Raw genomic sequence first — 15,252 nt, forward strand, 5'->3', positions numbered from 1 at the left:
ACTACAGGAGCTGGGGATCTGATTGAAGGACTAGTTATTAAGATTTAAGATCCAGTTATTTTTGAAAAGACCTGTGCATGCAAAATCTCGCTGATGGTAAGTGTTCATAATGCAAGGCAGATTTGAATCATGTCTTGATCTCTCTAACAAAGATACACACATTTACTGAAAACAGCTGAAAATTCTTAATTCTTGGCAATTAAAATAAAATGAACTGGCTTTGGGTCCAGCATCAAACCTGTAAAGTGTTTGGTATTGTCATGATTTGGAATTAGCCTCCATTTAGCCAACAATAAATTGGACTGTTGACATAAACATTGGTGTCCCATTTGAAGTTCGATGCGATATTGTTTCCTCTTTTAAAAGAGGGATAATCATAATGGATTATTACACAAATGTATCAAGCAGAAAGCATTTAGAGCTAAACACAGCGCCTGCCTTCATACACACAGATATGGACCCTTAGGATAAGTAAGTTAATGGTAAACATAAACAGGAGAGTTAATATTTGTTCTACTTGATGTTGTTGATTGGTTTAACAAATCCTTTGTGGCCTATCTATATTGAGCAGTTCTGCACAATGCACTTGAGCTAAATTACATAAGAGTTTATACTATCACAATTGGTAAATTGTGACTCAGACTGTAAAGTCCTATCCAGTAATCCTGCCATATTTCTAAAGCAAATTACTCCTTAATTGAAACCTGTTTCAATATAAAAAACCAGCCTTTTCAATGAGTCATCTTTTTTTTTTTTTTCCCCTTACAGTTTGTAAAGGCTTCCAGCAGTTTAAAGTGAGGGTTAATTTTGCATTAAGACCATTGCCTTCTAGTTTCTTTCAAATAAAGCCAGAGGAAGTTCAGGGGAAGGCTCTTTCCTCTGATAATGAAGCTCTCCATGTTAATGATGCGTGCAGGCTCCCTCGGATCCTCTGAAATAGAAATACTCATGTGTGAGAGCGTTACTCTGCTTCATTAACATTAAGGAGAGGTAGATTGGTGGCTATTTAGGGCACAGTGAAATCACTGGCTATTTAGGGCAAATGGAAATGGTGCTAATTGTGGCTGGTAATTCCATTAGCAGGGTACTTCTGTTTTGGTGTTTGTTTGGCATATAGGTGAAAAAAAACAAGCTTACTGACATCCTTTCATGGTGAATGTAGTCTCAGGCTCATTGTTGCCTTGTATCAGCTAACTTTTATACTTGAGTTGCAAAGTTTTTCACGTTCCTCAAATTTTTGTTTTGGTGTGCTGGCACTCTATCAGGAGTAAGGTGTATGTTAGTGGGTGGCAACACCTTGAGCAAAGTATGTAATAGGCAAGGACACAGCATTGCAGGTCAAGGACACCCCAGAGATTTCAAGCCACACGATATCTCCAGCTCCCTTTCCTTCCTGGGTCGAAGTATGTAATAGGCAAGGACACAGCATTCCAGGTCAAGGACACCCCAGAGATTTCAGGCCACACTATATCTCCAGCTCCCTTTCCTTCCTGGGTCATGAACAAACTTCCAGGAGAAGGTCAGGGAATCCAGACTATTACGGTATGAAGCCATGCAAAGCCTTCTTCCTCAGAAAGGCTTTCCCACATAAAGAAATGGCATTTTCAACCCAAAAATTCTCCAGTGAAGGCTCCCTGTCTTTCTATCCAAAAGACTGAGAATAATTAACCGAAAAAGAAAGTTGGTCGTGTCTGAAGCAGTCAAAAGTCTATCCTAGCTTTGAGGTCTAGGGAGAGAGGACTTCCCTGTTATAAGTAGGCATACAGGGAAAGATGTATTTCACTTAACTGTAGCCATCTGGAAGTTAGCTGTCTAGTGTAAGATATTTATTTGGTGTTCCTTTATAACCTCTCATCAAGACTGGTGTCCAACAGAGTTGGATTCACACTTAATTCACTAGCTAGTGAATTCACATTCACATTCACGTTCTCATTCACTAGTTAGTGAATCTACATGGCTAGTGTGGAATTGCCACCTGACTTTCTGACAGATCAGTCAGCTAACTTGTATCCCTCCCCATATCCCAGCAGGATTACCCCTTCCAGGCTTTCTTCTCTGTCTTTAAAACTTCTTGGAAGTACTGGGGAGAAGTCTCTGAGAAAAGTGATTCAAGCTGTCTCATCAGACTTCTCCAACGATGAAGAGTAAAAGAAGTAAAGAGTAAAACCACATCGATTTACCGTGCACAGAGGATGGGTCTGAGGCTCTGTCACTTGCTGTGGCGTTGTGCACCTTTGTCACTCAGTAAGGCAATTTCTGATGTGCAGGAAAGTGTAATGTTGCACCACGTTATGTGTGGTATGCTTCTGCTGCTAGAAATGTTCTCCTGAATACCTGTGCAGGTGCTGATAACTGTGGCCATAATGTGCTTGTTGTCATTTACTTGCTTAATTAGCAGCCTAATACCCTGGTCCACTTAATGCCTGTAAGAGGAGGTTTATTAGTAGTACGAAAGCTGTTTAAGCCTTATTAACTCCTTCCAGTCAGTTTCATTGGTCTGCCAATATCTTCTGGTTGAGTGATTCTTTGCTGATTCACACTTCTGTTTGCCATTGCTGTTTCTCAGCTGAATGTTTCTGGATAATCAGAAAGTCCCTTGCTGAAATGACAGCCATTAGAATAACAAAAAAAACCCCAGAACTGATTTTAAGAGAAAAAAAAATCTGCAGGCAACGTTCCTCCAAGATGACTGCTATTGTAATTATGTATTGTCTCCAAAGAGGCAAGGGGAAAAAGAACCAAAATTGCAAATACAAACGAGCAAATTACAGGATGACATGAATTTTAGCACTGTCTGTCTTGATTAAGTAAGCTATATCCAGTTTAGAGGGTTGGGTAGTATGCTGAGATGTTTAGTTGTAGGGTAATACTCCAATATTTAGAAATACCACTTTAGATATGTTTAAAAGAGGTGGTTTTTTTTAAGCTTAGTGTCAGCTCAAATGCCAAAACTGACTAAGTGGACTAAAGGTGAAACTTCCAACTTGCCTTGATCTCGCAACAGCACTTGATTCACGTATAAATCTGCTGTGTTCATCTTTATGGCAGAATCATGGCCCCAGGGTATCCTGGCAAGCTAGCAAGGCTTCTCCTCAGCTGAGAATTAGCTCTGCAGTCCTGGGATGTGTATCCCTAGCAATTCCCCATGTATAATGTGAAGAATGCAACAGGCAGGAAAAAACTTGTGAGTTGCAGTTGTGCGATTGCAACCCCAATTTTCTTATCAGCATGTCTACTGCTGGCAGGGCTAGAGATGAGAGATGCTGGTGGCGATGGGGTAAGACCCTTGCTAGAATTCTAGATACTTCGATCAGAGCTCCTCCTGTATCTTTAGTAGCATAGACAACCCTGTGCCAATCTCTTTGCAAGCCAACGGGGATCACGCTCAGGGTGAGGAATAATCTCTGTCAGTTGCTAGAGAAGAGTGCCACAATGAGAAGCATCAAATTCTCAGATAAGGTTAGGCAGTCTGTGCATGTGTGTGCAGCAAGAGGACAGGGAGGTTCTTAGGCTAGGATTTATTCTTCGTGATTTTTTGTATCAAAATGCAATTTCTAATGTGGAAGTCTTGTCACCTAGATTCATTCAGGTCATGGAGAAACAGCAGCTTCAGAGAACATTTTAGCCCACCTAACATCTGACCTCCTCTGGAGAAACTTGATGCTCCTTTTTGACTCTAGAAGGAGAGGAGACCTTCCCAGTCTTTTTCCAGATGTGAAGTGGTAACACAGTGTAGCTAACCAAAGCACAGTTTCAACCATCATTTCCATTAGTTTCAAGAGCTGTTGTAGGAATGCAGGATGCTGAGGACTGGAGGTAAGATCTTTGTTTTGAAGAAGTGGCTTACAATCAGGTGTCCCTGTTTAATCAGACATGAAGAGACAAGGGATGTTCAATGTTTGAACATCAGAAGAGTTGGCTGCATTTTGGCTTTATCTTTTCCTTCATGTAGCTTGTTGCCTCCATCAAAGCAGTTCTTGAAAGCAGAGTATTCTGTGTCTCTGGAATTTACCTTACACAGTCTTCCATCTTGGGGAACTGACAATCATAGCAGTAAGAGGTTATTCTGGCCAGGTGTCCAAATAATCAAGATCAGTTTAGGATAATTTGAAAAAAGTCTATGCTCAGGAAAAAGACAGACCCTGGCCCTGGAGAGGAAGGCAAGGTGGGTGGGTATACCGCTCCCAGCTTCACTATGTTATTTGCTATTTTTGCTAGAGAAAGGTCTCTAGAGGCCTTAAATCTAAAGGGTTTATGCCCAGTCATGATATCATTACTACTGTTCAGTTCAACGAGGTTTTTTTCTCTGACTAGATTGGACAGAAATTAAGAGTGCAAAGTTGTAGTGAAAAAGGGGTTTGAGTTCTTGTTTGGGTGTTTAGAAGAACTTCTGTACTAAAAGTTCACCCATTTTGTGAAGGCTTTCATCAGTCTGCAGCAGCCCTAGCTTCACGCTGCTTGCTGACCCGGGCACAGAGCAGCTTTTTGAATAACGTAAGATTTTTGCACCTTCAGCCTTGATGAAACTTTTGACTGCTCAAATGTGAGTAACCAGAAAACTCTATGAAATTTCATAAAGATGAAGATCCTAAAAGTTGAACCTGAGGTTCATGAGTCTGGTGGATGGGGAAATACTCTGACAGTGTAGGAGTTGGTAACCTGGCTGTTGCATTGCTCTGCTTTGACACAAGCTGTGCCTCTATTCCTCCACCCTTTGTCTGTCTTTGCCTTTTCTCTTTTTATGGCACTTCAGGCAGAGATCGTTTCTTACTGTATTTGTAAAGAACTACACAAATGAAGTCGCATTCTAAGAGAGTGCCAGCATATACTACTGTAATTCAAATAAAACCAGAACTGTAAATGTTGCAAAATGACAGAGTTCAGTGAAAAAATGTGAATATATTTTTTTCCTCCAGAAAAGAGGCTCCAGACTTTCCCTATAACTTAACTGTGACTGACAGTAGGAATAAGACAACCACAGTCAATTATGTCCCTGATACTTTGTCAAACCTGTATGGCTGGATGGTTCTCCTCTTGGATAAAGAGACTTATGCGTTGACATTTGACAACCCTTTGGCAAACAGACAGCTCCAGGTAACGTGGGAATTTTTTATAATTTCAAAATCATGTTTGGAAGAGATTATCATTCTTTCACCTTTCTGAGTGAGCAGGGAGACGAAAAACAGTGTAAAGTGCACTGAGAAAATCTCTATATGTTTACAGGCAGGGCTTAGATATGATGACCTAGTCCCTGAAGCTATCAGTAATAACTTTGAACAGGAAGATGATTTTGGACTTCTTAGATGAAAGTTCAGTATGGTGCTTAGGAATCAACAAAACTTTTACTACCCTAAGACATACTGAAACACGATTTTCAGAAGATATTATTCCTCTGATGATGGTGGTGATGAAGGGAGTTGATCTTGTCTGTGTTCACCATCACCTTCTACTTTAACTTCACATCTCTTTTCCGTGTTTCCAATACACATTTTGCAAAAGAGTATGTTGCCTGTGAGGAGCACCATCCTTTTTATCCCTTTATACTGCACTCCACGAGGCTCTAGTCACAGACACAGGCATGTTTATTTTGGTTCCCTCTTCTCTAGTATTCAGTGACATTCAGCAACTTCATGACTGGGAATTACTTGCTGGTGGAACACAGGGATCTTGACGCCCATCCTGAGGTTGTGGTGTCCTGTGGAACAAGGACTGGACGGCCACTCCAATCGCTACCGTCCTACGGACATCATAGGAGCTGTGACTGGTATCTTAACAGCAGACTGAGGAAGCTAACCTATTTGGGTAAGTGCAGTACAAGGGATGCAATGTACTTTTTTGTTTAAGAATGGTGACAGAGCTGATGTCTTTTTAGTTTAAACCCCCAAACTACATAAGGCCTTAGACAGAAGGCCATCTTTCAATGGCTTTTCAGTAAGTGAGACATCTTTCAAAAAGATCAATCAAATCAGTAAATGCATGCACATTGGGTCCATCTCTATCTGATCTATCTGGTGCCTGATCTATTAACAAAAGGAATATATAATAAATAGTGGGTGATGTGACATCAGTTGAATTTGAATTGGTGTTTTGGGGAGGAAAAGCCATTAAATTCCACTAATGATCTCTGTTGTCAGCTGGTCCCATATCACACGTATCATTAATAAATCATGTGCAATCTATCTAGGCTGAGCCCACCGAAGGCGATAGGATGACTGGACGAGAATTTTTCCAATGACTGTAAACTTCCAAAGACATCATAGACCTTTACGTTTGAGTATGTTGGCTTTGTACACTAGATCATGAAGTGTGGTGGTCATTTTTTTGAGAAATTCAGATATGTATTGATGTTTGTTCAAGTTTCATTTATTCTTTTAAATTTGGGACATTTTCTGCAATTCACTTCTCAAGCAAGTGATTTTATAAGGGTCTAAGTTCCGTATGTAAAAGGCAAGGTAATGATTTTTGCCATTATTAATAATAGCAGAACCAGGAATAACAGAAACATTTCACTTTCTTTGAGAAGCATAGCTTATCCTTCATGACTGTCATACAGAGAAGTTACAATATAAAGATGCAGATCTTCACAGTAACAGAAAATTTTGTCACTGATCTAATCCATTAATTTTAATGAATTTCTCTTGATTTGCACTAAGGTGGCATGCAAATGGCTTTCTCATGTAGGGTCTGTTTAGGAATGAGCAACTAGAACAATTAGTGGGACAGTGGAGAGGAAAACATGGCTGGAATGAGGGCAGGCAATCTGAGAGCTTAGTCTGACAGCAATGAAAATCATACAGCTTACATTTAAGGAGAAATGAGGAGGCCCATACCTTAACCTCAGTCTGAGGGTCACACTTGCTGCATCCATTTCTGGTCCTGTGGCCAACTGGCATTGTACAGCTTGCGTCCATACAGCTTAACATTTTATCTTTCAAAACAGCCTGGATGCACCCAGGCTTCAAATTAGGAAAGATCCCTGTCCTGTGCTAACTCCCAAACTGTAATGATCATCATCTGGAGGGGTGCGTTGATCTGGGCCAAAACTGTGCCAGGAACTTGGCCAGCAATATAGCCATGTAGATTATTGAGGTCCAGCTCTTAGTTCCATGTCCTGACCCTGTTTAGATATAGTATAGGTACAGATTGTCTACCATAAATCTAGCTGTTGAGTCTAAGTCTCGCCTAAGGTCATGCCGGGTATCTACTAAAAGAGGAAATATGTTTTTGTTATTTTGGTTTACTAACAGTGTAATTTTGTTCTTTCAAATATGAAAATCAACTGTTTTTTAGTTTACATATGCAGATATGCACTTTCATAAATAGGGAGGAATGGGAAAGCTCAGAAGATGACACCTGTATCTTGGCCTCTTACTACTGATGAAAATAGAGGAGATGACAGTTTGGGGAAGACTGGGACAAAGTGATCCGGCCGGCATATGTCACTCTTGCATCACAGATAGTTTCTTGTCCTTCTTTTACTTTCCTTTCATCTTGATTTTTATTGTATGAAGAGCTCATTGTTGTTTCTCCTTTTAATACAGAGAGAAATAATCATCCAAAGTACAAGAGGGGAAATTTATGAAAACACCTAGCATATATAATTCATGCTGTGAACATTTTCAGCAAGGACTTTTATAGCAGTGAATCAATAATTCAGTGTTGGGTACCTAATATCTAATACGGTTGGTAGGGTAAAAGTCTGAAACAAAGCAAGCGGGTTCTTACTCCTATTGTGCCATTTAGTTTCTCTCCTAATCTCCATTGTGCAGGCTGAGAGGGTAAGGATAATTAGCCATCAGAGCAGACTCATGGCATGTGGTGGACTTTCCATCACTCAGGGTCCTTAGATGATGCTTGGTCTTCTTTTCAGAGAAATACGCTCCAGTTCTATGAGAAGCTATTAGAAACCTCATAAGGCGAGATTCACGCTCTGTAGGAGGTCAGAGAAGGCTGCCACAATAGTCCCTTCTGGCCTTAAAAACCCACCAGTCCATCCACTGACCTGGAGAGGACAACGTTTGAAGGTCTGGCCTTCAGAACGTATTCCTGCCTAACTCTGCAAGATGGTTTTTTTTATTTTTTATTTACATTTAACTATATGAAATAATTAGCCAACTAATTAATCCCGTTTACAAGCTTTGTCGGATTCTTCAGCTGTCAGTCATGCCCGAGCCCGGGGCTGGCGTTGAGTTTCAGCTCCCTCCTTCATCTGACTTGGTCTCCATGGCTACAGGCTGCATCTGCTGACACCCCACTCTCTATTTACTGCTTAATTAAGAATTTCACGCTCAGCCCTTATCTGCTGCTAAGAACAAGAACACACTGTTAAGAAACTCCAAATTTAGGCTGCTGCACAAGGAAAGCCTTTCTTGTCGTCCTGACTGCGTGGAGCCTCTTTAACTACCCTCTTGGCAACTGCGCTGCCACCCTTCAATCAAAAATCATTAAATGGGGCAGAGATAATGAGCATGTAGCATATCAAAAGGAGGATGTTTGCTCGAGCTAAGGAGGAAAAGCTGTAAGGGCCTATAAGCAGCCGCCACTTCAAAGGGAGAAGGGGTTGATAAAGAGTCATTTGTTCCTGTTTGACTTATGTAAAAGGTCTGGTATGTCGGAGTCCCGTCTCGCAGACGCGGGTCCCCCCTCTCCATGCTCGTGTGTCAGCAGTCAGGCAGCTGGGCACAAACAGCATCAGCCCAAGCATATAATCACTTGACTCCGCGTTGACAATGGGCACTTGTAGGGGGTGGCAGAGGGAGGGCTGGGGGACAATGGGAAGACAATTATTGCAGCTGCTCGGGAGGGCCATAATTCTTCCTGCAGAAAGTAGCTGGCTCTTGCAGGGCGGAGGGGAGAGCTCGACTGTATTAGTCATCCTCTGACTTTTGGAAGCACTTCGCCGCGCCGGTGGGGTTTCGACAGCTGCTGGTGTACCGCCTCTTTCCAATAATTGTACGTTCTGGCAGGGGTCAACTTACTTTTGACCCTCTGCTTTTGTGCCCGTCAGAAAGCCTTTTAGGGCAAACTGTGGGGAAGTGGCAGGGGTGCATTACATCCAAAATTAACGTCAGTAAATACATATCAGATGCCAGCTCATTCACAAGCAGGCTCCTGAATTCACACAGCCTTTTGCTCAAGCCTGCATGGGGGAGAGAAGGGGGGGAAAGGGGAGGGAAAACCCTATGACTGAGAAGATATTGTTATTCAAACGAAGCAGGCAGCTGAATGAAGCCACCTTGGCCAGCAGTTTGCGTCAGGCGCAGGCTTTCTCCATGCCCTTTACCATCCAAAATTGCCTGGCGTCTTGCAAGTGTTTGTTTATCTTTGGAGGAGGAAAAAAGGTCTGTCTAATACAAAAGGCAAGAGAGTATTCCGTATGGAGGGGATTAAAGGAGTTAAGTTGCCCTGATGCTTTGCATGCTTGCAGTTTTGTAAATTAGGCTGGGGTATGGGATGGTGCAGGGGATGCTGAATGGAGAGAAATAATTGTAATGGAGAATATTTCTGCTATGTGGGCTACCTATGCAATGATCCTGTTAGCAAAGGTACTCACTGCTACCTACATACATGAAACCCTGTTAACCAACCCATGAGTCCCTCTGGGAACAATCTTTTCAGACCATTTTAAAGGAATCGGCATTGAAGGACAGATAACCCCATGTCCCTGCTGGATGCTGGGTGAAGGGGAAATGAGGAAGCTTGAGGCATCCTGTGCCAGTCATTTCTGCATCCTCAGCTTTGCTTTGACATTATTCAATCTTTGTAGCATCATCCTGACTTCCTCTGGGGCACCCCGTGTCTTGAGAGCAGCATTCCTCAAAGGTTACTGATGGTCCTTGAAATCACTGTGTGGCTCTTCGAAACAGTGATGGGTTGTGGCTCAACCTTATTTCAGGAGACTGGTCCTAACATGACATGATCATGCTGAAACAAAAAAAAATTATTTTAACAAGGGAGGTGGAAAAAAATGTCACACTGAGACATTTGGGATATTTTTAGGAGAAATATCCTGTATAAATTACAATAATAACATTATGAGCTTTTAAAGACTGTTACAAATACGAGCATATGGTGCCACAGCATGGTACTGCTCCTTGGTTAAGGTCTCTGGGCAATACTGGAATTGGCTAAAAACAAGAGACATGTTGTTTCTTTAATGTTCACTTTTGAAATGTTTAAACCATTTTCTTTCGGAATGAAACAGTGTTGGCTTGCTTCATCTCCAGATTTCTCTTTCCTTTTTTCTAAAATTGAAGTGCTGGACACAAACATTATTGAAAACATCACTGAAAGGATTATCAAACTTTTTATTTACCCCAAATACATTTTTCAGTAGACACAACTTTTATGGAGATAGGTCATCATGCTGACTTTGCTCAAGCTGCTCATGTGTGAGTTGTTAAGAGGGCCTGAGGCTCAACCTCATATTACTGCCATGTCAGAAGCAGGTTTACAGTTTCCATAGTTCTTCAAAAAAATAATTTGATTACACTTATTGTCTTTTCTAAATTCTTAAAGAATGATCTCACTCCCATTACACTCTGTGGGTTTCTGTAATTGCTTTGTATAGGAGAAAAAACAGGCCCTTAAGAATGTTTGTTTCTGATATTAAAATACAGAAAATAAATAAACAAAGATATTTTCTGCAGCCTTATTGCTCTGGGGTAAAGGAGAATCCTAGGTGAAAGGCCTAAAGAATGGAGTTAATTTGTTACAGCGGACTTGTTGTACAGTCATGAGTCTTTTCTTCCAGCTAGATAAAACTCATCCTATATCAGTTGTTCCAGAAGGTCAGTTGATGAGATGTGGGCTGCTCAGTGGCCTCCGTGAAATGAAATGTCAGTTCTTAGCAAAGAGGTGCCCTTTGTAACGGGCACAAAGACAAAATCAACCTTCTCCTGGCGGATGAGCTCCTGTCCTTCTGGCATGGCAGCAGAGAGACTGGAGAATGTAGCACTTACAGAAATAAGATTATGAAGTGCCCTTATAATCCTGTCAGATCTCAACTATGAGATCTCTGCAGGAGGAATTTCACGCCTTCCCCCCTGCCTCTGCAAATATTAATCTGCTGTAAGTAAGAATCTGTGTCCATTAGCCCAAATTTATTTATTTTTTTTGCATCTCGGCTCCTCACTCCTGTGTCCCCATGATATCACTCTTCTAGGTACCTCCTGTAACAGATCCTGGTAGAGAATGATAAAACATCCTACCCCAGGTTCTCCAGTTTCTAGAGGTGTGTCTCACTGTGTTGTTGATTGTGCTGTCTAAAAATTTTGATTTCCCTGTGATGTATGTTAGCCCAATTGATGTTAAATAGCATGGAGTTGCTTGTTATTTGTAAGTCAGGCTATTGGAGCCATTTATCCTAGTTTCAACCCTTCCTAATATCCACAGGCAAAATTCCTCATCACTGCAAAGCTGATAAAAGACTAAGTTGCTCCTCCTTCATGTTCACTCAGTGAGCCCTGAACCAGAAGAAAGTTACCAACAGTATCATCAAGAAGGCCTATATTTATGATTCACAGCCCAAACATCCAGGAAGAGCTGTAATAAGACAGAAAATTGATGAGCCTTATAAGGGTTTTATACAACTAAACCCTGGAGCCTTATAACGACATTTTGTGAAGAGTCACCTTAATTCAATGTTTACTAATGATGTCCTTCATCTGTATTGCCTGTATCTCTTCCTGTCCTGAAACAATGATAACATACTTGGCAGCAAAATAAAACAACTAGGACTATGTCAGTGTAGTCTTGGTTATTCCCAAGGCCTGTATCTCTCCTGTTTTGATCATTTTTAGAAGTATTTGTGGGAAATGGCAACAAAATACTACTGATTCACTAACATTGCACTTTACACCTCATCAAAGTAATTAACTGTGCAAGTTGCAGGGCTGTGGAGAATTCAACCCCCAACTCCTGCACTCATGTAGAGGGTATAAATGACTTATAATCGTTTGTATTGTCATGCTCTGTGGTTGGATGACACTTCAAATATCACAAAGTTTTACCCTTGCTCTCAGTCTGGACATGACTGTCCTGAGTTAAGCCTTAATTTTCCTTTCTTCACTGTGTAAGGGGACTGAACCCCTTTATGAGATCTATACAGCGTATTGATCAAGTTTTATGTTCCCTCAGGATTTAATTAGAACAGCTTTTCTCTGAACAATACAAACATCCTTAATTAGACAATTGCACTGTAGTGCCTGAAAAATTAAGCAAAAAAACCCCCAGCAAACCTGACAAGGTACATTTATTAAAAAATGATAGTGTCTGGGCTTGGTTCTCTTACTTTTCCTAAGACTGATGTAACATCTTTGACTCCTGATTTGCCCCGCTACAAGTGAAAAGAGAAGGAAGACCACTATAACCATAAAAGTACCCACAGAAGAGTATTGTCTAAAAGCCACATGAACTGTGTCAAAGACTTTAAATTAGCATGCCCATGTCATTCTTTCTCCTCAAAGGTTCACCTTGTGGCCACCCAAAGGCATGATGCTGTTCAGTTTGAGCTCTATGTGATGATTTGGGGCAGATTGACTCGACTGATATATGAATCAGATCACAGCTACCATTGGGAGAGAAGGTGTCACTGAAGAACAGGGCTGAGGCACCTGATTACTAATTAATCAGACATGAGAAAAACCTCATGGAATCAGTTTCTATTTAATTATGGAAGCCTCATTTGGCATAGGAGCATATGCTGCTAACTCAATCGAATGCTTTCAACTGACATCAAATAGTAATTATCAGAAAGAATCAAGTTTTTTGATTATTCATACTAATTTATTGAACACTTAAAATTAATGAACCTCGGTTATTTTAAATTTGCTCAGTTGCACTGGGAGAAAAAGAGGGAGGTAGGGAAGGATGGTTTTCACAATTTAAAAGTACAGAGACTTGTTTAAAGATAAAATAAGTAAATTACAATATGGCATGAAATCCCATCAGTGGGTTGATACACACATAGGAAAATTCCTGGCATGTTCTAGAACTGAGGAAAGTTCTGACCATGGCTTCATTTATACAATTCTTCTATCCCCCAAAAATCTTCCAATGACATCTTAAGGTCACCATAAGGGGTTGGGCAGTGGACAGGAGATTTATCTGTTTGTCAGAGTCTTTCTATTTTAACCTATGGTTGTTCCAGTCTGGTGACTGAAAGGAAGTAACTTTATATGCCGCTGGAGATGAAGAGAAGGTAGCCTTTTAGCTGGGTCTGAAGTAGTTTTCTCCTGCTCCTTTTAGTTTGATTTGCACTATCCTGGCCCCTCTCCTGCTGACGATATACTGGCACAAAGGTTACAACTGTGATAATTGCTTTTGACCTCTTTTCACAGTAGAGAACACAGGGTCCCTGTCTTCAGTCTATAAAGTCTGACTAATTAAAGCATCTCTTTCAAATACCAGATTTTGGGGGAAAAAAAATCAAAACCAAACTACGAAACAAAAGATTTAATTTGCTGTTTGAGCCAGTTAATACATTATGCATTCAATGGTGTGATATCACTTGTGTTAGTGGAACTGCTGTGGATTTATAGTGGGATAAATGAGATTCGTGTTCCAGTCTAGAATTTCTGATTGTTGAATGTTTTCTTTTAGCTGTTTCTAATGAGTTGTCTAGAGACCCTCTGTATCTGTAAATTAAAATGTGTTTGTTTAATCCTTTCTCAAAGCACAAAAAAGACAAAAATGCTTAGAAAACATGTATAGTTGGTCTTAAAAAAATCTATTTGTTAGAAATACAAAATTTTGTCAGAAAATCACATGTAACAATTGATTTACTATGATTTTTTTGTGTTAATTTGTAAGGCCTTGCTGTAACTCCCTAAAATTCTCTGTGTTCAGTCACAGGAGCTGAGTTAATTCAGGTCACACTGAAAGAGAAGGAAAGAGTGGCTTTGCCTGCCCCAGGTGCGTGACAGTCTGCGTCTGAAAGGCTTGGTCTGGGAATCACACCATTTCTTTTTTACTACTTTTTCAGAAATAGATTGCTATTTTTCACTTCAATATTTTGTACATCTATCAACCCAACAGGGATTCTTGGCATTCATTTAAGCATTTCATTGAGCCGTATCTACCGTTGCTCAAGATAAATGTGTGACTCCACAGTATAAAAGACTATAAACTTTTGCTAAGAAATACCATAGCAGATCAGAAAGGTCATGGAGAATGTAAGACTACAGTGTATTTTAGCGCTCCATAGTGATCTTGGCGTAATAGTCTGACATTACTGCACAGTTACATGTCAAATCAGACAGAAAAATACACCAGAGAGAAGGAAGATCTCCCAAGTTTGGTCTTAGTTGCATAGCTACCTTGCTGCATATTAACAACAATAACAGTTTAAGTGGAAATAGGTTTGAGAAACCTTTTTGCAGAGTATTTCCCCCTGAACACAGAAGTAACGGAAAGAGAGACCCAGGCTTAAGGAGCTCCACCTGGGTTTGATTTCTCTGCGTTTCCCTGTGCTGGCAACGGAAGGTTTTCCTACTCCACAGTGTTACTGAGATGAGTCTAGCCCCCCACAGTTAGATGTGAGCTTGCTCATGTGTTTTCAATACCTAATGAAGCCCTCCTCAAGAAAAAAAAATGGCAGACTTTCCTTTATAGTGGTAAGACAGAGGTAGGTGCTTGTAGGGGCCTCCAGAGGGAGGCCCTGCCTGCATTAGTTTAGGGCTTACTAAACTTAATGTACAGGATTTCCCCTTGAAGGCTTTTCTTCCTCTCTTGATGGCAGAACAAACTTAGGCGACTAATTTATGAAGACTGGCTCATTAGCTGCCAAAAATACAAGTGCAAGCTAAGCACCTACCTTTTGTGAACTTAATTTCTCCCAATATTTCCCTGATACCAAGGCTCAGAAGTTTCTTTTTGGATTGAGCTCAAAAATAAATCTTTGGGGAATGAGCAGGAGTTGCCATGTGTCTCAGTCAAGTTGTCTTTCCAAGGCGAGTCTTAATTAACCCTTGCAATGGGAAGACTCTTGCTTTTCTGAGGGTTAACAAGCTTGTGAGAGTTGATCACTCATTTTTTAAAATAGTTCATACTTTGGGAAAGTATGGAAATTCCCATACCCAGGGAATTCATTCTGCTTTCTAGGGTGCTGGGGGAAAAAAAAAAATGCATGAGAAGAGTTGGCACTTTCTGGTAGAGGTAGTTACCATTTCGATCATCTGGTTTTGTCATCAAGCACAGGTGACTGGCTTTTATTTTCATTTGTTCGTCTTAATTTTGTGTTCAAAGAACTCA

The 15,252-nt window shown here is 40.7% G+C and overlaps 1 protein-coding gene across 1 annotated transcript in view; it reads left to right on the top strand.

Moving 5' to 3' along the window:
* The window catches only part of PKHD1 (polycystic kidney and hepatic disease 1 (autosomal recessive)), a gene marked incomplete at its 3' end in the record, with an annotated part of 174,336 nt that overhangs the window by 139,281 nt on the left and 19,803 nt on the right, over positions 1-15,252 (top strand). The window contains exons 47-49 of the mRNA XM_009695590.1: positions 4,917-5,094; positions 5,607-5,802; positions 13,849-13,914. Coding sequence (XP_009693892.1) covers positions 4,917-5,094; positions 5,607-5,802; positions 13,849-13,914 — 440 coding nt within the window. The remainder of the gene's footprint in view (positions 1-4,916; positions 5,095-5,606; positions 5,803-13,848; positions 13,915-15,252) is intronic.

This window comes from Cariama cristata, unplaced genomic scaffold (genome assembly GCF_000690535.1).
Source record: "Cariama cristata isolate BGI_N322 unplaced genomic scaffold, ASM69053v1 scaffold2512, whole genome shotgun sequence".
NCBI classification, from domain to species: domain Eukaryota; kingdom Metazoa; phylum Chordata; class Aves; order Cariamiformes; family Cariamidae; genus Cariama; species Cariama cristata.